The 27,963-nt window shown below is 35.9% G+C and overlaps 2 protein-coding genes across 3 annotated transcripts in view; one reads left to right on the plus strand and one right to left on the minus strand.

Annotated features, from left to right (window-relative positions):
* The window catches only part of LOC140746956 (hatching enzyme 1.2-like), an 83,024-nt gene that overhangs the window by 14,020 nt on the left and 41,041 nt on the right, over positions 1 to 27,963 (minus strand). The window contains exons 1-6 of one of the 2 annotated variants that reach the window (XM_073079151.1): positions 25,034 to 25,156; positions 24,257 to 24,469; positions 21,976 to 22,085; positions 21,323 to 21,533; positions 20,888 to 21,024; positions 20,282 to 20,719 (exon numbers count right to left, since the gene is read on the minus strand). In XM_073079151.1, coding sequence (XP_072935252.1) covers positions 20,366 to 20,719; positions 20,888 to 21,024; positions 21,323 to 21,533; positions 21,976 to 22,085; positions 24,257 to 24,469; positions 25,034 to 25,154 — 1,146 coding nt within the window. In that variant the 5' untranslated portion in view covers positions 25,155 to 25,156 and the 3' untranslated portion in view covers positions 20,282 to 20,365. Of the gene's footprint in view, positions 1 to 20,281; positions 20,720 to 20,887; positions 21,025 to 21,322; positions 21,534 to 21,975; positions 22,086 to 24,256; positions 24,470 to 25,033; positions 25,157 to 27,963 lie in introns of those variants that run through there. The other variant, XM_073079148.1, reaches the window with a different exon arrangement.
* Positions 1,006 to 15,014, plus strand: LOC140747414 (uncharacterized). Its single transcript, XM_073079849.1, has 7 exons — positions 1,006 to 1,011; positions 4,888 to 5,098; positions 7,602 to 7,746; positions 10,369 to 11,795; positions 12,084 to 12,255; positions 12,772 to 12,938; positions 14,911 to 15,014. The coding sequence occupies exons 1-7, from the start codon at positions 1,006 to 1,008 to the stop codon at positions 15,012 to 15,014; spliced, it is 2,232 nt and encodes a 743-aa protein (XP_072935950.1).

Below are 27,963 nucleotides of genomic sequence, written 5' to 3' on the forward strand. Positions count from 1 at the left end.
TTTTTAATTTAAGTTACTTTCCATCGGCTTATTATGTTTTTATCGGATAATGAGTTAAGTATCTGTAAATATTATAAACTGATTCGTTTGATATGATACTTTCTTAATTATACGTATGTTTAATTATCTAAATATGTTCATACGTCATCGTACATCAAATTCATTACGTTTGGTAATTACTTTAAAATATTTATCGTAAATTATTTTTTGAAGATCTAAGTCTTATATATATATTATCGATTGTGTATACTTAAACATTTCTAGAAAGATAACAATATGTTTATTTGACAGTTATTCGTATAAAATTATTTATCTACAGGTATTATACTATTTCCATATCTCTATTTTCTCGATGACAGTTCTTTGTAGTGTTGTGACCAAATAAGCAATGATATCGATCGCATATTTTTATTATATGTATTTTGAACAAAGACGAATACAACAAAGCTTACGCCGTGAGAAAAATAAGACAATTTACTGACGTTGATACTGCTAAGCTTGTATATTTTGCGTATTTTCATAGTGTTATGTCCTATGGCATATTGCACAAATAAAGACTACGTGTCGTAATAATTATTTCGTTTCATTGTCGACTAAGAAATAGGCATTATCAATAAAAAAAATATACATGTAACAATCTTGTAATGAAATATAATATTATAAGTATATGCAATATAATATTATATTTGTTCTTATTTCTTACATTTTGTAAAAAAATGTAATTTTAATTTTAACGTAAACAACCCAAAATTACATGGGCGTCGACGAGTACGAGTACGTCGTACTAGTTTACGAGGAGTATTTGCCCATGTATGGGTTGACACACCAAATAAGATAGAACTCTGAAGTCATACATATGACTGCCCTCAGATGCATTGCTATCCCTGAGGAAGTGAGAATGTTGTATATGTATGTGTCTGCCTAATCTATTACACGCTTTACTAGTGTAGTGACACGGGCACGTGTCTCTTCTCAGGGTGAGAGGGATTTAGGTTAGGTTACACTATGCTGGTATCTGCGAATTGGTAGAGCTCACACACCTGTGAGTAGTTTTATTGAGAACTTTCAGTGAGTAGGTTAGTTAGGTAATTAAGGTTTGTCCCTGTAGTACCGGGGCCAGAATAGGGCTACGGTAACTCCTGCCTGTTGTAAAAGGCGACTGAAAGGGACTTCGGGCGTTGCGGGCGGCAAGAGTGGGAGCTCAAATCGTCCAGCAAGCGACTCCGGGAAGGACGGCGCTTTGTGTGGTCGCATATCGCTGTAATCACCAGGGGATGTGAGAAGAGCGTAAATTGCTCCCCCCAGGGCAGAGCCCGATAGAAGGGCATCGCGTTAGGAGGACTCCGGTTGTGTTCCGTTGGAGATCCCGGAGTTCTCTACCAAACGCCGAGGACGACCACTGGTCGTCAACAAAAAAAGAGTTCACAGACCTGTGAGTGATTTTTATTGAACTTTGAATGAGTAGGTTTGTTTGCTATGTCCTTCTACAAAGTGATAATTGATTATTAACATGCCAATAATTTTGAAAAATTAAAGCCCTGGGATTTGAACCCCGGACCCTCCACTTAAAAGGCAAAGTTTTAACCATTGGACCATCACTTAATACTTATTCTACAACCTTATTTACATACTTTGACGTAGGTACCAGGGTTGTTGCTGATGCAGGTTTTTACTAGATCAGCGGATGCTGACGCTGATGCTGATGCTGATTTTTTCAGATTAATATCAGCTGATGCTGATGCTGATGCTGATGCTGATGCTGATATTTAGAAATACTAAATATAAATATATTTTATACTGAGGTATTTGTACGTCCCTTACGAGAATAGTCTGTTTTAACCGACTTCACAAAATGAGGCGGTTTATCAATTCGACCGTATACAGGGTGAATTTTCGAGGCCGATTTTGATAAAAACGAAAACTGCATCATTACTTTTTTTAAATAAATTTTTCCCTAGCCGGGAATCGAACGAGTTCATTGTGAAAAAAAATACACCTCTATATTATTCCACTATTTGATAGTGTTGCTTATAAGGATCAAAATCTGAGAAGGAATATATATATATATCCATAGTAAAGATGTCCATCATGTGTGACCATCTATATATATATATATGGTCACACATGATGGACATCTGTACTATGGACTGCATGGTCGTTTGGTATCTCCGACTTAATTACTATGCATGCAATCTATGTCATGTTATGTTGATGTTAAGTGGTGACTACCACCCACAGCATCTGTAATCAACTACAAATAAGATTAAAGTAAATCTTGCGGTCAATTACCCTTGCGTTGCTATTCCTGAAGTATATTTGGAACCCTAAACAGATTTTTCAGCTCAACTTTCATAATAACGTTTTAAGCACAGTTGACTATTTAATGTTTTTTATGAATAACTTAAAAATTGGGACAAATCTAGATGAATAAACTAGTTCATTGCCATCGATAGTAACATTTATAATTATTCACGATAGGTATACGTTTATCAATTAATTATTATTGCCAAATTATCGGAGGTGATTAGCCGGTATCAGTATTATGCTGAGATTGATTATGATTATAATATTATACAGTTATTATCAAGTCCTTGTGGATTCCAGATTAAACGTAAAACAATATTATCGACTATTTACACACGCGACTTTGTTTAATTTTAATTGTTTTGGTTGTAGCATTCTTATCACCACCGTTTCATTATTAAGCGCGAGAAATTTCTTGATACGCATTTCTTGATAGCAGGGCGCGGTAGCGCCCTGCGAGCGGGCGGTTCAAATCAATGTAAATTCAAACCTTACCTTCATTCATGATCACGTTTTTTCAATTTTATATTGTATTAATATAAATGTTAGTATGTCATCACTAAAAAGGGTGAAAAAAAAATTTTTAACAAAAAATACAACTGACTTCTATGTCACTACAAAGTAAAAAATAATTGAAAAAAAAAGTGTGTGTGTGTCAGCTACGACGCACGATTGGAGTTTACTTCTTACGAACGATAATTATGATATATATCGAATAGAAAAAAAGGGTAAATGAACGCAAAATGCTAAAATGATAAGAGAAACAAACATATCTGTAATTATTCGGATTATTTATATTACTTCAATAATGCGTATTACATAAAGTATGTTACAAAATAATATAAATAATATCGCCATCTATTGGCAAGTTTTATAAATTGTAAGTTTGCAAGTTTATCAATCTATGTATTTTGGTTCCAAATATTATAATGGTAACTTAATATAATTGTTTATATTAAAGTAAATTTTAATATAATATAATTATTTATATTTAAAACAATGTTAAACGTTTTATAACTTAAAACTTAATAATTATAATTTCTTTGCCATCTATAAAATATACTTGTTGCAATTTACGGATGCAATTTATATGAGACTCAATAAACATGTTATTATATGTAATTTGGATTGTTTCTGAATGTTTATCGTTGATAGATGGTGCTGATCAATAATGCATCCATTTTTATAAGTTAAATTAATATATCAGTAACTTACAAAAGCCTATTTATGTTAAAAACTTATTTTGCTAATATTATATCTTATTCAATTGCTTACTGATGTTACTCTTCTTTAAAAACGTTCATAAAAGATTGTTAATCATATTATGGCGCCAATGTTCATATTTTTCACAGTGTTTATAAATGATCAAACCTATAACTTAATTTATGCAAAAATGTAAACAAATTAGTTAATGACGTTTTAATGTTTTATATATTGCTAATTACTTTTATTGTAATAATTACTTTCATATGGGATTTGAACTTACTGTATTTTAAATTAATAAAAGCACTCTTGATTCACATTTTGGTTAAAAACGCTACTTCCTTTTTGAGAGGATATGATGATTGTAATAAAAAGGAGGGATTGTAATGAATCATTATACGTTGCGTCGTTGCCGCACAGCGACATGTATACATGTCCGAAACGAAATGTACCGTAACCGTCCACGGACATGTACACATGTCCGAGTTTAGCACCTTCGTATTTGGCTTATTTTAAATTATCTATGTTTTATTTGTGGCTAAAAATATGTAGTCTGTGAACCTATTTTACCGATACAACGCATTCCTTCACGTCACTAGTACAAAAAAATAAAATTATGACATTTCTATTCAGTGACTTCACTGTTGTTGCGCGTAAAGTGTGGATATATATGTTTGTCTCTTTCTACGTTACGCCTCAACTTTTCGTGTTACACTTGATTTTACTCCTCATAAAATTTCCGTACCGGGCCTTATAACTCAAATCGTTTCTTAAGGAGTAAACTCCAATAAATGTTGGTTTAGTACATATTTCTGAAGTCGGCGCTCACTCTATTAGACACGCTGTTTACATCGTTATCCAACTAAATATATTGAGCGCCGACTTCACAAATATGTACTAAACCAACATTTATTTCAATTATTTTTTACTTTGTAGTGACATAGAAGTCGGTTGTATTTTTTGTTAAAAAATTTTAATGCTTTATATATATTTTTAATTTATAAATTATGGTTTTGAAGTAGAAATGAGCATGCAGTCCCCTCATGGCATGTGGTCACTGCTAACCAAGGATCGGTGAAACCAACTCGCAACTGACAAATAACTCTATATTGAACAGAGGGGAACCACCGTTCGGTATACGGTTATTTGTTAGATAGAAATCTGAATCACAAATGCGTCGCTATCCCTGAAAACTGAAATGATTGCCTTAGGTATACCTATGTACCTAAGTCAGGCGGCATCTACACTTTTCCACCGAAATGCAATAACTAGTTCACGCTACATCCACATGTGGTGGTGATCGAAAGCCCTTGTTTCCAACCACAAGGTTCTACACAATAAACTGCCCTTAATTTTCTCTAATGACCTCAATTTCGCAAGGGTGGTCCCGGTGGTTGCTACGCTCATGTAGGCTACTGGGAGCAACGTGGTGTCCACACGCTGAACCTGGCGCGCAACGTGCCCGGCGTGGGCTGCTTCCGCCACGGCACCATCGTGCACGAGTGGCTCCACATCGTCGGCTTCCTGCATATGCTGTCCACATACAATAGGAACGAGTACGTCAAGATTGTGGAAGAGAATCTGAGGCCAGGTGAGACATGGCAGGAATCCATCCATTGAGAAACTATAAATTGGGACAACGCTGTCGTAACTATAAAAAAACGCTTTCTACACGCACAGCCCTACACAATGATTCCCTGTGTCGTGGATGCTATGGACACACACAAAAACGAAGAATAAAGAAACGAATAAAGAAATAAATCTAAATTAATCATTTAGATATTTGTCTGGCCGGGGATCGAACCCGGGACCCTTCGCGCCTGAGACCGGTATGGTGACCGCTCCGCCACGTGGATCGTCAAAGCTAATATTAAATCTCTTAGAAGGGATTTCAAAAATTTTATATATTCTTGCTTAATCATCAACATTTACAATATTATCTTTATCCGCTAATTTATCACACTTTTATAAAAGACATTGCAAAAATATCTGATTATTTCATATCTCAAAAAGCAAGACTGAATGTCAAAAATGGAATTTCTACAATAAAAATTTCTTATTTATTTATTTATTCTTTTAAACTTACATTACAAACGTACAGTTTAAAATAAACAAATAAATATTAGCAATATATCATACTGAAATATAATTGACACTACATACAAAATCCAATTTAAATACATTAAATAAAAGTATAAACATTTTAACTAAGTTGAATCAAATAAAAGTTATACATGGAAAAGATAAGAGAAGCATTAAAAAATCCAAATTAGGAGTACAAAAAAGTTCCAAATAAGTATTTGATTATTATAATTTAAAGCTCATATGTTTCCGCATAGCTAAAACTATCTTCTTATTGAATTTCATTAAAATCGGTTCATCAGTTCAGCCGCGAAAGCATAACAAAGGTAGTTTCACAAATAATTACATAACGCATACTATGGTTTGATCTCATTCATTTCAGGTATAGTCCTCGCCAAACTGCTAGTCCGCTCTGAAGTTGTTGCGAGCTGGTGTAGTCATACAATTTGCTATAAATAATTGCTGGTTTAAAGGTTGCGGTAAAACAGAGACAATATAAGACTTATATAACGAGGTCTTCTATCTTACTATTTCTGCCTTATAACAACAGTGATACTCTTAAGCGCTGCTGTATTCTAGTTTGAAGGGTGTTTTAAGGTAGAGACACTTATAGAAAACGTTCCGACTTAGGCGTCACGGGATTCATCTGTTACCAACGTTACGCAGGACTGTAATTCTATCTGAGGTTGATTATTTATAAATAGATGTCCATGGGCGGCAGTAACCACATAGCATCAGGTGGACTGCATGCTTACCACTTCTATAAACAACGTTAGTAACTTTATGTTTTACTTCGATTTTTTTATGATTACTTCGAACCTACAGGTAAACGAACACCACCCAAACATTTTAATTTTTATTTCAGACTACATACCTATATATTTTTTTAATATTCGTTTTTTTATCAGGAACACGAGGGTACCATGGGGCAACGTGTCTTCATCACTGATAAGGACTGGCTTAGGGCTAACAGGCACTACAACTGCCCTGGAGCATGGGATTATGTTTTTTAGTTTTTATTTTTGTGGATTCATCTAATCAACTAAACAATTATGATAAGGAATAAACTAATAAGTAAATGAATTCATAGCTGTTATCCTTTTTAATTAGCGTATTTAAGAATGCACTTTTTGCTATTCCCAACGCACCCGATCTTTTTCGGCGCTTCGGATACATCTAAGAGGACGCTAATAAAATATTATTTACAAAACATACAAGCTTAGCTTTTTTGAAGACTCCCTAAGGAGCCCTACGACCTCCATGTTGGGGCACACGTGACGAAGTGTGGGGTGACCACATTAAATGGATGATGATAAAAATGTAGGACACATTAAAATAGATTGGGGACGTGCTATTTTCGTAAAGTTTTTTCAAGTAAAGATTATTTAGTACAAATTAGGATAAATAATAAAGAAGACAAGGAATAGATGTTCCACATATCTTTGTGTACAGTAAATAGTTACATAGTTATGTTTATCACGAGTCTATTTATATAATTATATAGTGACAGAACTAGTAATTCTTCCTTCTTGAAGTAAAAGAATTGTATTTAGTGGTGAACAAATTTGTTATTACTTTCAATTTAAAAATTAGTCACAATTACGGTGACTAATTTATGAATATGTCTAAACCAATAAATAATTTTCATGACGACAGCTTTGATCCAAGTATTCACTGATATAAACATATGAAACATTTATTCGCACAGCACCAAATCACTTTATTTTTAAAGTGATTTGGTGTTGTGCGTGATTTTAAAGTGATTATTTGAGCGTTGTGTTTTCACAACGCTCAAATAATTACTACACTACGATAAAAAATGTCTTACATTTAAATTTAGACCTAATTTGAGTTGTGGTTTTGCAAAAAACAAAATCGCGCGACCGATAAATAACTGCGCACCCTACAGCATCTTTGTCGTCGTTGTCGCAGTAAATATTGTCAGGACAAATTTTCACTCTTTGAAATCTCGCACCGAGTGGCACAAGGCGACGATTTAATCCGATTTATAGCTAAGTACGAGAATGAGTTAATGCAGGACCGAATAATAAAGTCAAATTCTGATTGCCCGCGAATAAAGCAGGAGCGAGAGAATCGCGATGAGTCCGCGCTTCTAGCGCCGAGTTATCTCCACGAACGAGCGATTATTCCGCCAGCGTATCGTCATGATGCGTCAAGCGTGTCCGCGGCGCCTCGTAACGGAGTCGCCGCATTTCCTTAACGATGCGTTGTGCTTTAATTTCTTGAAAGAATTCCAGAAGAGAGTTGAAATAACGCTGCGTTTGACAGCGCGATATTTTGACAGTGACGTAAGATTATTATACAGGAAATTCCAGCTGATGTTTTACTTATCATAACCTTTCATCTGACGATTTAGTGGAGGGTTTTTTTATACTGACGATTTGAAAAAAAATAGAACGAGAATGTATGAAGAATAATGTATTTTCCATAAAATTAGCCTTTTCCGTTTGTTATACACCATTACTTTCCAGGGATTCATGCTAATAAGTGACGCTATCAAATAGTGTATGTACATATTTTCTTTTTAAATAACGGTTTTGTCACTACATCGACGTGTTGTATGATTATAATGTTACCCGTTTTCTAGCATTATTTCCTCCCCAAATGGATCGTTTAAGATACTCTATACTATAGGATGTAAGGTATCTCCCATATCTTAATCTGCCGCGTTCGCGTAACTCTCGAAATCCCCTCTTGGCTCCCCTACTATTATTGGCGACGTCAATTGTTTCTATTCTCGAAGACATTTTCAATTCCAACTTCAATTTAACTTCAATACAAATAATGGATGAAGTGCGAAACGAACTCGTACACTGAGGGTTCCGTACCAAATAAACATGTGTTTTTATTTTTTATTTTTACTAATTGATATTATAGCAGCCATAGAATGCATTGTGAAAATGTCAACTGTAACATCTATTACGGTTCAATAGATAAAGTGAAAAACGCCAAAAAAAATGTCATGAGAAAAAAACTAGATGTTACGGCTAATGTGCCTAATCAGTTAAAACGCAGATAAGCTTGCCTTTACCTAAAGTACAAAACGAAGATTGTATCAATTTTCACCCCTTTACGTCGTCCCATGCATGCCATGATGCGTCGTCGTGTCATGAATTTACGACAAACATTGTATATTTTCATGAAACAATATCGCTTTGCGGCACGATGTCGCTATGTGTCACGATACGTCGTCATGTCGTAAAAAGGCATATGTTTTAGCCCTAAGAACAAGTCTGAAAAGATGTTTCGAATTTTACTACATAGTTAATCTGCATATTTTCTAGCTAATCTTGAGACTAACTAGTTAATGTGTTCTGCAATCTAACGGTAACATACACAAAATACAATAACTGTCGTGAGGTAAAGCAACTGTCACCGTATTATAAAATAATAATAAGTTTGTTTCCAAGGAAACAAATGTTTAGGCAAATTTCGGCCTTGTTGCGCTTAAATAAATGTATGTATGAGAATAAGCTTAGGTACATATAACATTTTACAAAGTTCACAATGGAAAATCCTTAATAACTTTTAAACGGATTACCCTAATTACACAATTACACATTTTGCCCTATCCGTTTTAGACCTAAACCTACCAAATGGCATTAAAGACAAACCAATATCTACACAAACAAAAAATCATGTTTTTAACTTACGTAATATTTGGTGGCGTGAATTTACCTTACGAAAAATTTAGTTATATTAGATAAAACTTAATTGATATTTTAGTAAATTATACGTTATTTGAATAACGTAATTTAGAAGAGGTAAAAGTTTTACAGTAAACCATGAGTAAACGATAGTGGTGGTCGTACAGCACAGCCAGTGCGTGGGGTAGGTGTGTAATGTGTATCAGTATATTTACCGCGTAGTTACCCTTTTGTGTCACACATATGACATTCGCCGTGTTAGCTGTTTTGTCAAAGAATATTGTGACTCGTCTTGATGATGTGAACATTATGACGGATATATCGACTAGTAAGAAACCATTTCCAAAACTCTGAACGGGAGCGAACGATATACTGGAGATCGTACAGGTTTATGTGGTCCCATGGAAGCTTCAACGGTTCAAGGTACATGTTATTATTTATCGACGATTATACTCGAATGACACATGTTTATTTTCTCAAACATAATAGTGAGACTTTAGGAAATTTCAAAAATATAAAGTTCGCGTTGAAAAAGCAACTAGCAATTCGAACAAGTGTATGAGATCAGATGGTGGAACGAAGTTTTGTAATAGAGCTTACGATATTTTTTTATCAATAAATGGAATTGTACATCAGAAGGCGATATATAGTCTTGGAAAAATGAAGAGGGTATTCCGAACGTGACGTCACATCACCCCTTTACCTTTACCTTTACGGCTTTATAAGCCGAAGAAGAGCAAGTGCCGGGTCTTTCGTTCGTCAGACGTTGAACTGAACACCGAAACTCTGCCCGATTTTATACCGATTTATTGTTTTCGTTAAATTGTTAATATTTGAAGTAATTATTTTTATTAATGTTTAGAATTAAATATGTGGAAGTTTTTAATAAGCATTTTGTTTAGTTTTGTGATTATTTGTGATGAATTAAACCTTTTTTTTTTATGCTTCTAATCTTTCATTTCTAAGATCAGAAGTGGCATTCGAAGGCCGTTTGCCGCTGTAGCCATACGTCATTGTTTTATAAAACTTTTTTAATTTTATCGGGCAGGGTTGGTGTGATGTCTTCCAATAGCCGAAACAGTGACAAAAAGAGTTGTCGTACGCGTCGTAGGCGAACCCCTTCACCTAACGATCAAGTTGACCAAATTTTGAGGAGGTTACAGACCCTTGAAGAGGAATCTCGTGCGGGCGCCGAGGCGCGCGCAGTTTCGAGGCTGGAGAGCGTGCACGCCGTGGCAGTACCGGGGACTTCGGCGCAGACTGAAGTGCCACCTACTGCGAGTCCCTCGCCCTATGCCACGCCGCAACACCCGACACCTGCATCATTGGAGAGCGGACGTGCCGCCGCACCGCCACCATCGCAACACGCCACCAACAGCGCTGCTGAGCGTCTATTGGAAGTGATATGTTCTCTCCCGGTGAGATCCAATCAGTATTTTGTTTCCGATTTTGATCCGAGTGTTCATGATGTTGACACGTGGTGCTGTGAGGTTGATAAAGCTTGTGTGTTGAATCGCTGGGACGATAGTGAATGTCTCGCTCGCGTGGGAAATTGTTTGAAGGGTGAATCTCGCACCTGGCTGAGCCAATGGACGAGTACTACTCGTACGTGGTCCAACTTCAAGCTAGAATTGAAAGCACTATGCCCACGTAACGTTGATATTGCGAACATTCTTTATGATGTTATGCGTACAGAGTCTGACAAGTTTTCCACTTACGCGGAATACGCACGGAAGTCGTTATTGAGATTACGTATCGTCAAAGGGTTGAATGACGAATTGTTAACAGCCATAATAATCAGAGGTATAACTGACCCACAAGTTCGCGCTTGCGCAATGAACGCAAAGTTAACGCCTGATACCGTAGTGGAGTACTTGTCAAACTTCGTAAAAAGTGTTTCTTCTCACACTAGCAAAAAAATACCTCCTAATTCTAATAAGTTCTCTCATCAAAATTTTTTAAAGCGGAAATATACAGATTTTAAATTTAAATGTTATGAATGTAATCAATACGGTCATAAAAGTAGTTTTTGCCCAAAAAAATCTAAACCAATCGCGGACCGGAACAACAGTAGCAAATCTACATTATCGTTGCCCCAAGTAGAAAAGTGTGCATTCTGTAAAAAACTCGGACATTCGGAAGATATTTGTTTTGCAAAAGAAAGAGTAGAATCACGAAATAAAAATGGTGTTAACTTTTGTCAAGAGAATGAAGGTACGACTAAAAATCCTGATGTTGTTACCGCTGTCATTTTAGGCATACCGGTAGATGTATTAATCGACAGTGGCTCGTGTGTCTCGTTATTATCTCGCAGTTTAGTAAAACATTTCGCGTGTCACCTAAAAACTACGCATCAAATATTACGGGGATTAGGCGGTGCAGAGATTGTGGTCGATGCATTTACTACCTTGCCAGTAGAATTAAATGACATTACTTTGGAGGTAGATTTCTTTGTCATAGATAAAAAATACTTGAACACACCCGTAATAATTGGTACGGATGTTTTGAATAGAAAAGGTGTTTCTTATGTGCGGACAGGTAAATCGCAGCGTATATTCCACAGCCCGTTGAATGCTATGACAGTAGATTTAGTTTCATTTTCGGAAAAAATAAAAACTCCTGTGGCCGCAAATATTAAACAGCAGTTAGTTAACGTATTGTCAAAATATTCTGAATATTTTTTAAGTGGTGTCGCCACTACCACAGTTAAAGATAGTGAGTTCGTAATAAAATTAACTAGTGATGTGCCCGTGTATTATAGACCATACAAATTGTCGCATGACGAAAAATTACGTGTACGTGCAATTAAATAATTAATTATTAAAGACTTGTTAGAAAAAGAAATAATTCGCGAGTCCGATTCCGCGTATGCTAGCCCAGTTTTATTGGTTAAGAAGAAAGATGGTTCGGATCGCATGGTAGTTGACTACAGAGCGCTTAATCAAATAACCGTTAAGGATAGGCATCCTTTACCATTGATTAATGATCACATTGATAGGTTAGGAAATGCTCGTTGTTTTAGCGCGTTGGATATGGTTTCTGGTTTCCACCAAATACGTGTTAGCGAGGAGTCCATTCATAAGACTGCTTTTATAACAGCCGAGGGACATTTTGAGTATTGCAAAATGCCATACGGATTGGCTAATGCTCCAGTAGCTTACCAAAAAACGATCACAAAAGCTTTGAAATCTTTTATTGAATCGGGTCAAGTCCTTGTTTATATAGACGACGTTTTGTTACTAACTGACACCGTAGAGCAAAATCTTGTTCTGTTAGATTCGGTCTTAAAGACATTAACTGAAGCTGGATTTTCTATAAATTTGAAAAAATGTAATTTTCTCACTACTGAAGTAGAATATTTAGGTCGAATTATTAGTCAGGGTCAGGTACGGCCAAGCGAGTATAAAATTGAAGCTCTCATTAGGTCACCGAGACCGGGTACGGTCAAGCAGGTTCGTCAGTTTTTAGGGTTGGCAGGATATTTTCGCCGGTATATACCTAACTACGCGACTAGAGTTGCTTGTATTGCTGCCTTATTGAGAAAAGGTGTTAGCTTCCATTGGGGGGATGACCAAGAGAAGGCGCGGCAAGAAATTATTGCTTTGTTAACTGACGAACCCGTGCTGGCCATATTCGATCCCGAGTTGCGCACGGAACTACACACGGATGCTAGTTCCATAGGTTATGGCGGCATCCTTATGCAGTGGCACAAAGACGGTCGTAGACGTGTTGTAGCTTATTTTAGTAAATTAACTACGGGAGCGGAACCTAAATACCACAGCTATGAGTTGGAGACCCTAGCCGTTGTTAAGTCGTTGCAACATTTTCGCCAATACTTGATTGGTAAACATTTTGTAATAATAACCGACTGTAATGCTTTAAAAATGATCCAACGCAAAAAGGATCTCCAACCCAGGGTTGCCCGTTGGTGGATATACATGCAAGATTTTGATTTTACGTTAGAATACCGTAAGGGCGCCTTAATGTCACATGTAGATTTCTTGAGTAGGAATCCTGTTAACGTAATTGATATTGTTCACAAACCACAAAATTGGGCGCAAGTAGCTCAGGCAGGTGACGAGGAAACTCTTAGATTATTAGAAAAACTGAATAACGGCGAATTAGATGCTAGTAGGTACGTTAGACAAAACGATCTTTTGTATTACAAATATGATACAAAGGGCGAGCAGGCGCGTTATTTGTGTTATGTCCCAAAAGCGTTTCGTTTAAGTTTACTGCGAGTATTCCACGATGAACATGAACACTTGGGTATCGACAAAACTATTGATTTGATACTCAACCATTTTTGGTTTCCGGGGATGAGACAGTTCGTCACTAAATATGTCACACATTGTGTTATTTGCATTTCACATAAACAAGTACCGCGAGCACCGTTGCAACCAATATCCTCGTGGACAAAGGTTTCGGTACCGTTCGACACCGTTCATGCTGACGTTCTTGGTCCGTTGAAAGAATCTGATAAATACAAATATGTTTTAATTATTGTTGACGCATATACAAAGTACTGTCTACTGTACGGTTTGCGAAAACAAGATTGCAACGAGTTAAAGCGCGTGATGAGGAAACCATTGCATTATTTGGTAGTTTTAAACGATTAGTGTGTGACAGGAGTCGAATGTTTGATAATCGCGAGTTTATTAATTGGACTAAAAATAATGGTGCGGAGGTGCATTTCATAACTCCTGATATGCATCGAGAGAATGGGCAGGTTGAAAGATATTGTCGAACAGTTTTGAATATGATAAGAGTGGAAGTTAATTATAATAAGCGCGAATGGTCAAAAATTTTGTGGAAATTGCAATTAACTTTAAATGTTACAAAGCATAAAACAACTCATCTTACTCAGAATAAAGATAATCAAGATCTTTATGTAAATAAGAATAGATCTCCACCAAAAAAATTTAGAGTGGGTGATCTGGTGTATGTGATAAAAAACTCTCAAAGTACTGGTAAATTAGATAGTGGAATGCGTGGTCCATACAAGGTGATTAAAGTCTTACCAAATGATCGGTATGAACTTAAATTGCTGGCTGGTTCATATGGAAAGACTAGTCAAGCTGCTGCTGGGTACATGGTGTTGTGGCGAGGCGAGTGGACGCCTGATACATGTGCTGGCTTTTTTGAAAGTTAGTCCACGAATATTTGTCTTGTATGTTATGTACCTACTACCCAGCTTAGCTTTCATTTGTAATTTCTTTGTACTGAACAATTTTCGTAAGTGTTTGTGTTGGAAATTTCGAATAGACTCATGTAAATCCTTAGTGCACATGGTAATGAGTTGACCTTAATGTGGTAACTGTGCTACTATGGTACAGTTCGGAGGAAGCGAGTTGCGTCGGTGGGGCCCACGCTGACTAGAGACTCGTGTAAGACCTGCCAAATGTTATTTTTAGGAATTAGGGTGATCCGTTAGAGACTGACGTAAATCCTAGTGCGCATACGGTAGTCGGTTGCGCGGAAACAGACCTATGTAAGACCTAAAACGAAACGTGAAATTCACTATGGTGTCGGAATTGCTCAGTACAAAGTTAAAAATCCATTTTTTTTTTCAACACTCTTTGTAAATAAAATATTTTTTTTAATTACTGATTTACTTAAACGAAAAAGTAATAGTTTTGATGTGACATTCCAGGTTCAGAGGATCTAACTGATGACGGTAACGTTTGTGGTGCTTCTCGGGAAGAAGTAGGCCGCGAGGACGCTGTCCCGTCAGGAGAGGCCGTCTTGGAAAAATGAAGAGGGTATTCCGAACGTGACGTCACATCACCCCACCTTTACGGCTTTATAAGCCGAAGAAGAGCAAGTGCCGGGTCTTTCGTTCGTCAGACGTTGAACTGAACACCGAAACTCTGCCCGATTTTATACCGATTTATTGTTTTCGTTAAATTGTTAATATTTGAAGTAATTATTTTTATTAATGTTTAGAATTAAATATGTGGAAGTTTTTAATAAGCATTTTGTTTAGTTTTGTGATTATTTGTGATGAATTAAACCTTTTTTTTTATGCTTCTAATCTTTCATTTCTAAGAATAGTATATACCACCAAACAGAATGGTATGGTTGAAAGAGCTAACAGAACTATTATAGAAAAAGCGAGAAGTCTATTATAAATTGAAGCGAATTTGAGCAAGAGCGTTAAATACTGTGATTTATATCAAAAACCGGAGTTCGACGAAGGCAGTGAAAGACTGCGTGCCACTACAAAAATGGTCTGGGAAACGAGTGGATGTTACTCTTATACCAAACAGAAAAGACAAAAGTTAGAAAATGCAAAGTCAAAACCAATGATTTTTGTTGGATATTCATAAGAAGATATCGATTATTTAATACGAAGACACGTGAAATCACAATCAGTCGAGGTGTAAAGTTTTTAGAAGATGTTTTTCCTGAGGATAACGGGAGTAATTCCAGTTGTCAAAATAGTAACTTTTTCGATTTAATTTATTCGATGATTTAAGTTATGTCATGTTCGAATGAAAGTGATGATGAATGAAAAGAGTGCATGACTGATGCTGGTGTTACAGGTGATAGAGGTGTACGTGTGCCTGCGGTTACAGATACAAGTGATGTAAGTAATGTGACTAATGCTATGACGGATGTAAGCGAGCCTGAAGTAACGAAACGTGAATCTGTTGATGTAAGCAATGATAGTAATAGGCGTTATCCTGTTAGAGAGAGGAAACAAACTGAATTTTACAACTTTTTAACATGTGATTTAATTTAAAAAAGTGGTCCTGTAACGGCTTGAGTGTAGGCCTGATCGTAATTTGCGCTAAAAGAAAATCAAACTTGGGTTCTTGTTGAATCTCCGCGTGATAGCATGATTATAGATGACTGAGTGATTACTTGAGACCAAAAACAATGTATTTTAAAATTATTGCCAGCGTTTGGTATGTCCGTTTGTAAGTCCGTGTCAACTTCAATGGAGGTTGATTTGAAATAAACAAAAGGTAACTCAGATAGTAACAGTAGTCTACCGTGTCAGAGTTTAGTGAGGGGATTGAACTATTTAGCCAATTCCACGAAAGAGTTACGTTTGGTAGTATTTATGTAGAGTTTTGTTATAGGTGGGTATATATAGATAAAGGGGGCCGTATTGTAAGAACCTTTTTAATATAAATTGTAATCTATATTACTGGTTGCGTATAAAATGATATTGTTCGGCGACTCAAGTTTAAAATAGAAATGAATAAAAACGTGGTCTAGTAAAAATATATTTTATTAATATACTCTGCATAAAACATTTTAAATATTGATATGGTCCCATGAGATGTTGTAAGGTTAGATAGTGAGATAATACCTTAAGACAGAAGGTCGCTTAAGAAGAGACTGCATGAATTAACCGACTTGGATTACATGGATCTCACGACTTTTAAGCTATTGCATAGCTTTCATCGCGGGCTTTGAGCGCGGCGACCGAATCGAGAAATTCCGTAACGAAAATAAGTAACACCTTTGTTGGATATCAAGTCTCCAGGCAACCGAGTTGTTGACTGTCAATAGAAAAATATGGATATAATTGAATAAAGTATTATTTTACATTCCTTATTATTTTATTTGATATTGGCGACGAGATGTCGAATGAACTTACAAACAATAAGAAAATACGAGCCACATTACGTGGGTTAATGAAACGAACCGAAAATTACATTTCGGGAATAGAAAAAATTGACAATGAAGAAATAAATATACGACTGAATTCTTTACAAGAAAATTTGAACAAATTCTACGCGATTCAAGAAAAAATTGAATGGCTTACAGAAGAAGAAAATTTAGAAGAGGAAATAAAATACAGGTACGAATTTGAAGAAATATATACAAAGCTAAAATTTAAATTTTTGAATGTACAAAAAGAAAATAATCGGCTAATACCTGAATGTTCTTTTATATCGGCAAGAGCGGAAGTTTATTTGATAAACTGTTAACTGTCAAGGCACGCTTGAGACGTACACCTAATACAAAAGGGTTATCACCTTATCAGTTAATGTTCGGCAGAGAGGTAAGAACCTATATGCATGCCTTATTTAAGAAATCCGCCTCACTATCCAGATTACATTACAATGCACCGCCAACGAAGGAGTTCGGACAAGGTGATAAGGTACAAGTCCGCAGTTACACCAACCCAGGAGTTAAATGGGAGTTCGGAGTCGTCATCCGAAGATTAGGTAGACTCCATTATGAAGTCAGAACTGAAAATGGCATACAGGTGCGCCGTCACCTTGACCAAATGCTGCCGGCGCCCCTGGTGGTGTAAGTAAAAATAGCGGTGGAGGACTGTAACGGTATAATGGAGATATGATAAAATAGTGGATAAAGATGTATTAATGTAAATGTTGATGATTATGGAAGAATGTATTGTATTTCTGGAATTCCTTCTGAGCGTTTTCATAGCATAAAAAATGCTATGTAATAGCTTTACCGCGGCAGTCTCCGAGTGCCACACGTATTTTTTACGGTAGAAGAGCTGAATGGCGAGGCTTGGATTTTTTTACAAGCAGTGTTTTTGATGGCATACTGTTATTCTATATGGTCTAATTTCAAAGGTAAATTAATTATATAGTAAATTAAATCTTAATTTTGTTTTTAAATATTGATATTTCATATTTACTTAATTCCAATGATAAATTTATTGAAATTATATTGAAAACTTAGTTTTGTTTTAATGTGTAAGATAGCTCTTGTTTAATAAATTAGTGACGATAATTTAAAACATATATTTTGTGCAACTCATCTTTCGTAGTTAATATATCACGTGCGTCAACGACATCATCCTTGGAACCCTTGTTATCATCAACGTGCCGGGTTCATTCGAACCAAACGGTACCGCACGTGACAATTTCAAGGGGTGGAAACGGGAGGTCGCTTGTATGGGTGGGTCTGAAGGTGGTAGGACCATTTGTGGTTCGACTCCGGCGGCACCATCGCCACACCTACTTCTGCCCCATAACAGCAGTGTTAAACGCTACTGTCTTCTGGTTTAAAGTAAGGGAGACATACTTTTCCGAGGCGTTCCAGCAGAGTCCTCAGGGGAAGAGGCGCATCTGTGGACCTCAGGTAGGAATATCTAATCGTATCTGGGGTTGATTACAGATGTACATGGACGGCCGTAAGCACTTACTATAGGGTGGATTGCATGCTCGTCTGCTACTCCTATATTATAAAAAAAATTTACTTTCGTTGATATGCTGGCCTTATTCCATGTTTCGACGCGCGAGTGGTGCAACCGAGGCGGCTGAATCTGCTTATACACTTATGTGCAGTTCTCGGGGAGGGCTACATATTTGCGGTAGAGAAACTAGATGCACGGGACTCTTCTATAAATTCAACCAAAACTATCGTCGCGACTGGTTTATGTCTCGGGAGTCGGGACCCAAGAGCTGGTGCCTATTTCGGCCAAATAAACAATTAGACCATACAAAGTTTCGACCAGCCAGCCTTCTTGGGACCTACCCGAGAGGCAATGAATTGTCTGAATTGAATTGCTCTTTGTTTTATTTTAAATTTTTACATTACTTTATTTTATTTTTTAAAGCTTTCATTTAACTTGCAGTGTATGTGTATATGGGTGGCGAGGCATTTTATAATATATAATATTAATTTTTATCATGTTTATTTTGATTATCAATGTGGAATTAATATTTAGATTAAAATATGGACGACTTCCGGTAGTACTTCAAAACACTTTGTTAGTCATACCAAATAAATTATATAAATTATAATAATTTAATAATATTTATTAAAATATTTATTCTCGTATTTTTAAAACAATATTTTCAATATAATGTTATTTTATTAATAGTTAAATTTATTGTGAATCACGTCACTTGTTATAACAAAACAAGTGATGTGAGAGGGTAGTTCTTAGGCTGTTTGTCACTTGAGCAGTATTTAAGTCCACGCGCTGGTAGAGCGTGGTTCATTCGCATTTAATCAGTCGTGTAAGCCGTTACTCTGCCCGAATTTTAAATGAAAGTGAATAAAAGTGATTGTCATATTAAAGTCGATTCGTTTATTTTATTAATATGGAACCAAATAAGTGCGGTAGTGGGAACTCGCCGACATGTAAGTTCGGGTCAAATCTTGCAAGTTAAATTTGACCCACTTCCCGAAGGCCGGTTGAGTTGAAATTTTGCTCGAATATGTAGATCAGATGCCTATGTAATATTATTATGGACTTCGACATGGACCTGGTCTTATGATTGACCCAGAGGGTGGCCGTAGGAACTCTTTAATAAAACAACGTAATACCATCTAGTCTGGGCTCATTTAAGTCGTTTGACAAGGACACTAGTCCTGGATCCAGGATCTTATGATGGAAGGCGACCACGGGATCTCTGTAATTAAATGACGCAACTCCATCGAGTTTAGGATTCCTCAATTTATTTTAGCAAGGACTCTGGTCTTAAATGATGTCCAGGGTCTAATGATCGTACTAGAAGGTGACTATGGAAAATCTGTAATTACTAATACGTAATATAAATCATTATCTATAATAACCACATCAAATTTCAGCATATTAACATACAGTACGTATCCTGTATTAACATAACGATATGATTTACTTATGTATTTCGTAAATATGCACTGAAAAAATGAAATTTGTACCGTAAAGAAATCTTAAAGGGATATGCACTAACTTATTGTGCGCTAAATGTTCTTAAAGTTATTGCAAGAGAATATTATAATTATAAATAATTATTTAAGTATTATTAACTGCATAAAATATTTTTCTTTTTACTACAGATAGTATTGGAGGCCATTTTGAAAAGATTATGTATTACTGTGCAACAAAGAAACACCCACAGTGTTTTGGAAACCAAACCTCACATGACAATTTTAGATTGTTGATATTATTTATGATTTTTCTTTTTTAAACACCAGATTACGTTTATACATGTATATAGTCACACATTCATTTATAATTTATCATCTTGTTTTAAACTCAGAAATTAGATTAAGAAGTAAGGTTAGGTTAGGTTAAGAGTGAAAAACTTTGTGCTTTCAATAAATGTAATTCAAAAACTTTTAGTAACAAAGATATATTTTAATTTAAGCTTCTCAAAATTTACAATTTAATAAAAAAAATATTATTGTTCTGGATCAAATTCTTGCTGTTCTGGTTCATATTCTTGCTGTTCTGGTTCATATTCTTGCTGTTCTGCCACGAAATCTTGTTCTGGCATGAACGCTTCCTCTGGCTTGAACTCTTGTTCTGGCACGAACTCATCTTCATGCTCTGGCACGTAGTATTCTTGTGGAGGCAAGTCTTCCAGCTTTATGTCCTCGAATGGCTCGACGTCTTCAGCGTGCACTATTTCTCGCAATTGCTCCAAACTCTTGATGTCGTCCCTCCAGGCGCCAGGGCAGTTGTAGTGCCTGTTGGTCCGCATGAAGTCATTGTGGGTCACGAATTGTCGCTGTCCCAACTGCCCGTTGTAGTGCTGGAATATAAATTCACAATTAAAAATATAAGTTCTACTCGTATCATTTTTATGTAGGTGTAATATTCAATTTAATTTTAAATCTGTCATTTTGTTGTGACAGCAGACGTTTGACGTATTACTGAGCACTTATTCTAACATATTTCTTGTGTATAGCTTTATACTTACACGATTAGGCAGCATAGTAGCCCGTCCATTGGAGCTGAAGGCGTGGGTTCCGTAATGCATGCAACTACTATATTCGTAAGGCAGCCCGTGGTTGGAGACGATGCGATTATCGTAGCGGTAAAAGTTATGCGCCCTGCCTGTGAGGTAATTAAAATGTGAAGTTCACTTTGTGGTGAAGTATGATAAGAAGGTTTTTCATATGCTCGTTGCAACGATCGATTCATTTTCACACATTTGTCGTCATCATTGTTGACCCCGGTAATTATCATTAAGCTGGACAAGGGTCTTTGAAACGGGCGTATTAATTAAAAGGGTTTAGGGTGTAGCCCATGTTAGCCAAGTGTGGATTGGCAGACACAGTTTAAAGATTTTTGACGGATTGTTCAGCCATACCCGAATTCTCAAAGTCAGAGACTATTGATGCAAAATACTAACCGCGTGTAATATTCTCCCAGAAAATGCGAACATAGTTGTATCTGGTGTAAGTGGACTGCATGTGGAACATGCCGATGATGTGGAACCACTCGTGGACAATGGTAACTGGTCTGAAGCAACCGACACCAGGCGTGTTGCGAGCCAGGTTCATGGTGTGGACACCACGGTTGACATCGAAGCCCACGTGGGCGTAACATCCACCAGCTCGACCCTGTAATAAAGTAGAATTCCTGTTGCAACACCGTCATTTCTATTTGTATATAACAGAAATTATACTATTGTGATTTGTTCAAAGAGAAAATATTGTAGGATAGAAATATCATCGTTCCGATGAAGACTAAACTTCAAATTGTAATTTTGAGAAGTTCTTATAATGCATTCATTATAAGAATCCATTGATACGCGATTCGATTACTCATATGTAACTAATTTCAGATAAGTTAGTTAATAATAAAAATATGAAATGAAGTTTTACGTTTTTTGTACTTTAGTTTCACTGGGATTTCCAGTGTTAGAATCAAAAATTGAAATTTAAATTCAAAATGCTTATAAATGTCTGTCTTAGACGGTTCCTGTTCAGAAATCGTTTGCGTGTTGATCAATAAGGTACTCGCTTCATTCAGTTAATAAGCATTACGAAATAATTTACTTACAGTAAGCCTGACAAAGTTCCTCTCGTTGGCATGTCTATGACGGAAGCGGACGCATGTGTAATGACTGATCCAGTTCATCATCGCAATAATGGCTTGTTGCTGCTGAGCAGCTGTAACAAAGAAATCATTATAAGACCCGCACTGCTCTGTTTGCAGTAGAAATCATTTTCCACCATAAGGCTCATAGTAAGCAACAATGATGGGATTCGAGATCCTTTTTTACATATAGGCAAAGCAGTTTTTCTATAATGTGTTAAAACAGACGAGCAGTCCACCTGCGAAAGCATCATGGATCTTTCTCCTCAAAATGATATAATATAATAGTCGTAGCCTGAGCCTGTGTTTTTTTCGATATTATTTATTCTAGATAGATCATATTATTTATTTAAACTTCAATTTCTTAAAATAAATATAATGTTTTAAACAGATCCGTGTTTAGTAAAATAAAATAATCTTAATAGTAAAAAAATATATTTATTTAGTTACTCGTACATCCAAAATTTCAGATGTCTAACTTCAAAACTGACGGATTCCATACATTCTTTAAACCCCTATAAGATCAAGAGGGAAACTCTTGAGGGTAGAATTATCAAAATTCCTTTCTTAGTAGTCATTTAAGCTATAATAGAACCTATCTGCAAATTTCAAGACGCTAAATGTAGTAGTTTCGGCTGTGCGTTAACCGCTAGGTGTGTCAGTCAATCCGGTTTACATTTTATAAAAAGTAGCCCTATGTCCTTCCCCAGGCTTTAAATTATCCATATCAAATTTAATAACAAACGGATTATTAAACACTGATTAATAAACAGGACGGACAGAAGTTATTTGCGTTTAATATTGTTCGTGTTAGTAAATAATTAGAGTAATTAAATAACTAAAATTTCTAATGGCGCTCCATTCAAGTCAATTATTTCATGATAACTTTTAGACTATGCGGTCAAATTACTTATAGTCCGGTCAAGTTAGACATTGAAATAGCAAAAAATCCGGGAATGCTGAATTTTCGTAGAGACCTTGGGTTTACCATTACAAATAAAGTGTCAAGAGTCCCCATCGATCTGACGTGTGCGTCGGCAATTATTCGGGGTCAAACGTCAAAATTTTAGGTTTTTTGGATTTTTCTCAAAAACGGTAAGTTTTATCGAAAAATACCTCAGGCCAAAGTTGTAGCTCTTGAAATTCTCTACAAAATAGTCCTTATATTTTTTTCTCTAGAACCTATCATTATTCAGATATTACACTTGTTAGAATTATGTGTACATGATATGCATATATTTCCACACCACCTGTGAAATAGGATACTCAGCGCGTTTTTTTTAACGTGGTTTCCCCGGGAGGACTGTTCCACGAACCTTTATGATGTTATTTCCAGCAACAAGACTTATTTAGGATGTAGTAATAGTATGAAGAATATTGATATTGGTTATTGAGTTCAACTGTCGTTCTAATTTCTTTGTTATATTAATATATTTTTTTATATTTTTTTTTATATTGGAGTAGCAGACAAGCATGCAGTCCACCTTATGGTAAGTGGCTACTGCCGCCCATGGATAAAATTTTGACATTTGACCTCGAATACCTGCCGACGCACACTTCGGACCGATGGACTTTTGACACTTTATTTGTAATGGTAAACCCAAGGTCTCTACAAAAATTTAGCTTTACCGGAATTTTAGCTATTTGACCACTATTTTTATGTCTAACTTGACCGGGCTATTAGTATGAAAGACAAAGTTTATCTACATGAAATACTTAAAGCGACAAATGTATTGATTTTAATAAGAGTTTGATAAATATATACTAAAAAGTGGCAGTGGTAGCCTAGTGGTTAAGAAACTCGGCCTCTCAATTCGGGGTCCGAACTTCAAATCCCAGACCGCACCTCTGATTTTTCAAACTTATGTGCGTATTAAGAATTAATTATCACTTGCTAAACGGTGAAGAAAAAGATCGTGAGGAAACCTGCATACCTGAGAGATTTATAAAAAAAATTGTCAAAGATATGTGAAGAGAGGAGACCCGTGCCCAGCAGTTGGACAGGAATGGGTTGATACTAAAAAGTTTGATAAATATACTAAAATTTGCATAGCAGAATAGTATTTAATTTAATTAAATTTATGGTTTGCAATTTTGGTCATAGTGGCTTCCACATATAAAAGGTAGGTATTAATTTGAGAATGTGACATCTTAATTCTGAAATGTGAGTTAATGGACAGTAAATCTGGGAAGAGATTTCAAAGCACCATCAAATAAATTCAGAACCGTAATAAAATGAACTTACTAAATTCACCAGCCCCGAATTCCCAGACGACGGTGTTGCCTGGCCATCTAGTGTTGGCTCTGATGTAGGCCTTCCTGGTTCCAGCGAAGTCCTCCACCAACTCGTCGATTTGCCACTGATCCAGGATGATGTCACCCTGGAATTTACCGCTATTCTCCCACTCATAGGCCTTGGGATTCATGAGCATGCGCTCAGAAAGGCGGTAACCATCACCTGGAAATGGTCCTCAGATTTAGATAATGAGGTTGATTCACAAAGAAAGTGCAGCGAACTGTCGAACTGACACCGTAATTTTCCGTTAGTAACATTTAAAGGCATTAATCATACTTGATTTTTAGCTCAGCTCCATACAGTTCCCTTCATCAAAAAATTAAGGATCATCATGTTAATATACCCAAAATATCAGATCACCGCGATTCTGTGTAATTAAACATCTATTATCAATGAGGTACAATACAAAAACACTACATGAAATCATCAACAAGCTTGGTACCTCTGACATAAGTAGACACTAATGCCACAGTACAAATATAGGTCCTTATACTGTGCTAATGCCCTTTATTAACAATCAAACTATACAATGTTTTGCATACCAAGGGTCGAAATTTGACAATCGAGGTTTGTATGCCAGAGGGTATGCCAGAAATTATCAAATTTCGATCTCTGGTATGCAAAAAACTGTTAAGATGGATTATCAATAACGTGCATAATAATAATCAAAAAAAAAAAAAAAACGATTTAATTAACACATTATCAAATAAATTGACGTCTCCTTACCATGTCTAGAGTGTTCCAAGGCCTCCCTGAAGCTCTGGATCTCTTCTTGAGACTTGGAAACGGGTGGGGGCCCGGCCACCGCTGACCCTACCAAGCATATAACGAGTCCAAGCTTCCACATAGTTATTGGTGACCTCAATGCTAGAAGCATTTCCTTTTATACGGAAATCGCCTATCAATAATTTCGTTTAATACTGATTATTCTTGTGATAATAAGATAACAATAACAATCGATCACAGGTTATTAAATCATAATTGGACAAGTAGTGTGCGCGCCAAACTTCTAGTCCTCTCTGAATATAGAAACGAGTCGCATCGCAGCGCTAAATTGTAGATATTAGCGGGAGGAATACAGCGCGGGACCCTCCGGCACCCGTCCGCTGCCCGCTCCGCCTATGGGTATATAGCTGCCTTAGTGTGCCCTTACTGTTGCTAGAGAATATGCTTGTAGTTGTGTTCGACCGCATTGGGTGTCTGACTATACCTGCGCGCAATACCTTCAGGAGCCTTACTACCATTTCTTAAAACAATATTATTTTAATCATACATTGAAAAATAAGATTCTTTTTATAAAATTACAATACGCAATTTTGTATTATATCGCTCGAAATTATTCATCCTTTTTTAAATGAAATTTAACTTTTCAAGCAAAATATGATCATTTCAGCTCGTTTTATACAATGGATAAGCGAAAAATGAATAAGTTTTTAAGTTTGTTCAACTGCGTACGACTGATCACAATCAAGACCGTGTGCGAAAGAGATGACACTAGATTCGATGTCTCGATTACTCTTGGATAGAAGGAATAGACAAATCACTCATTATTAAACATTTTCTATCATTGGGCAGGAATAAAACAAAATTGTTTTAAGGAAGTCGTAGTAAGAAAAAACAATGTGTTGATACAATATTGAAATAAAACTATGAGAACTATGATGTTTTTTAAAAGATGGTGGTAGGCCCCAGAGTGGACTAGAAGTTTATCCTCTATGAATGTAACCTACGCACGGAAGAGTCCGTACCATCGTACGTATGTGCGCAATTTTTACCACGCTTTTATTAGCTTGATCTGCATGTATGTATGTAACGGAATCTTTGAACTCGATTTTTACCCACTTTGAACGGTTTGATTAATTTAAAATTTTGAACACTTATCAAGAACCGATGACAACACATGATATTAATAATTTTATTCCATTCTTCTCATCAGGATCGTCAGGATAACGATTTCAGCGTGGTTTTTAGTTTTTAAACTATAATTATTTTCTAGTATTTTAGGTATTTGTTAAATTTTGATATTAGGGCATAGCAATACATGCACAGGAAATTTCAAATGTCTTCATATTATGGTTCCATAGTAACTACGACAATAGTCATACAAACGTATCCACTCGCGGTCAAGTGAAACACTAGAGCATAAGTCATTGTTATTAAATGTAGGTACAGAGAAAGAGTCAAGATATAAAAGAGAATCAATTCGTATTAATAGAAATAAAAATCTGTCGCTTCTTTACTGCCTTTTCCTACGTTTTTTGATTTGGTGGAATCCTAGATGTAACTTTTTCTTGGAATGTTCAATTTTATTAAAAAAAACACTATCCGGTAACCTATGTACATTATTAGTTTTTATTTAACTTGCCTTGTCAATTAGGATGTATATAATACTCAAATATTGCGACAGATTTTTAAACTATTTAACCCAAAACTGATCATTGCATAGGTACGCGTTTATTTCGATAATAATGCGTACCACCTTAGTGACGTCATTCTTAATCCAATATGACGAACGCTCCAAGATGGCAGATTAATTGTTTTTTGTGAACCTCCTTGGTATTAAATAAAAGGATCTGAGAAAAATATTAAAAACAATAAAGAAAGACAAACATACAAGAAACGTGCGGAGAACATAACCCTTCCTTGGCAGTCGGTTAAAAAGACGTTACGAAAAAACTTCTTTCATATTTTTTATTTATTTTATTTAATCTTAGACTGTCGGAAATCGGAAATTCATCTGCATGTTGGAAGCTATTTACCAGTGACTATAGAAAAAATACGACATTTCAATAATTCAAGATGGCGGCCGAGGTGGAGGTTTTATTTATTTATTTTATGCTAATATCGGTATCGTTTTCGAATAATAAAGGAAAAAAATGAAAAAGCAAAATGGCTGCCAAGACATTTGTGATTTTAAATATTTTTTCGATATTTTTCAACTTTCAACTATCGGCTATGACGAATACATAGATAGACACACGAGTAATTTTATGACAGCTTTCTTATTTTCCGTTTCTTATTAAGTATACGAATCATGTACCGATGTATGAATGTGATATTGATATATCAATGATTGATTCATAGTTATTATCCTATTATCACTATAATAATCAATATGAACAATCAACTATGAAAACAGATCTTGGATATGCGATTTCTGCATAAAAGGAGAAGCTACTAGCATTGTGAACATCAATCATCACGTGGAAGCTTGGACTCATTCAATGATATTATATAGCTTTTATATATCATTCATCATCAAAACCCCATTACTGTCCCAGTACTGCTGAGCACAAGTGTCATCTCAGAATCGGAGAAAGATTAGGCCATAGTCTACCGCGCTGGCCAAGTGCTTATTGGTAGACTTCACATGGCTTTAAGATTTTTTTTTAAAGATTTCTCAGTTGTGCAGGTTTCCTCACCATGTTTTCTTTCACCGCTTAAGCAAGTGATAATTAATTTCTAATATGCACCTAACTTTGAAAAATCAGAGGTGGGAGCCTGGGATTTAAACTTCGGACCTCTCAATCAAGAGGCCAAGTTTCTTAACCTTATCTTTAATATTATCATGGGACAAACGATTTTAGACTAAAATCATCGCAGAATTTTATTATGTAACGGGTGCTCACGATATGCGTTTTTTATTGCCGAGGTTT

This window comes from Epargyreus clarus, unplaced genomic scaffold, assembly GCF_041222505.1.
Source record: "Epargyreus clarus isolate Ecla_fem2 unplaced genomic scaffold, WU_Ecla_fem_2.2 ptg000014l, whole genome shotgun sequence".
Classification (NCBI taxonomy): domain Eukaryota; kingdom Metazoa; phylum Arthropoda; class Insecta; order Lepidoptera; family Hesperiidae; genus Epargyreus; species Epargyreus clarus.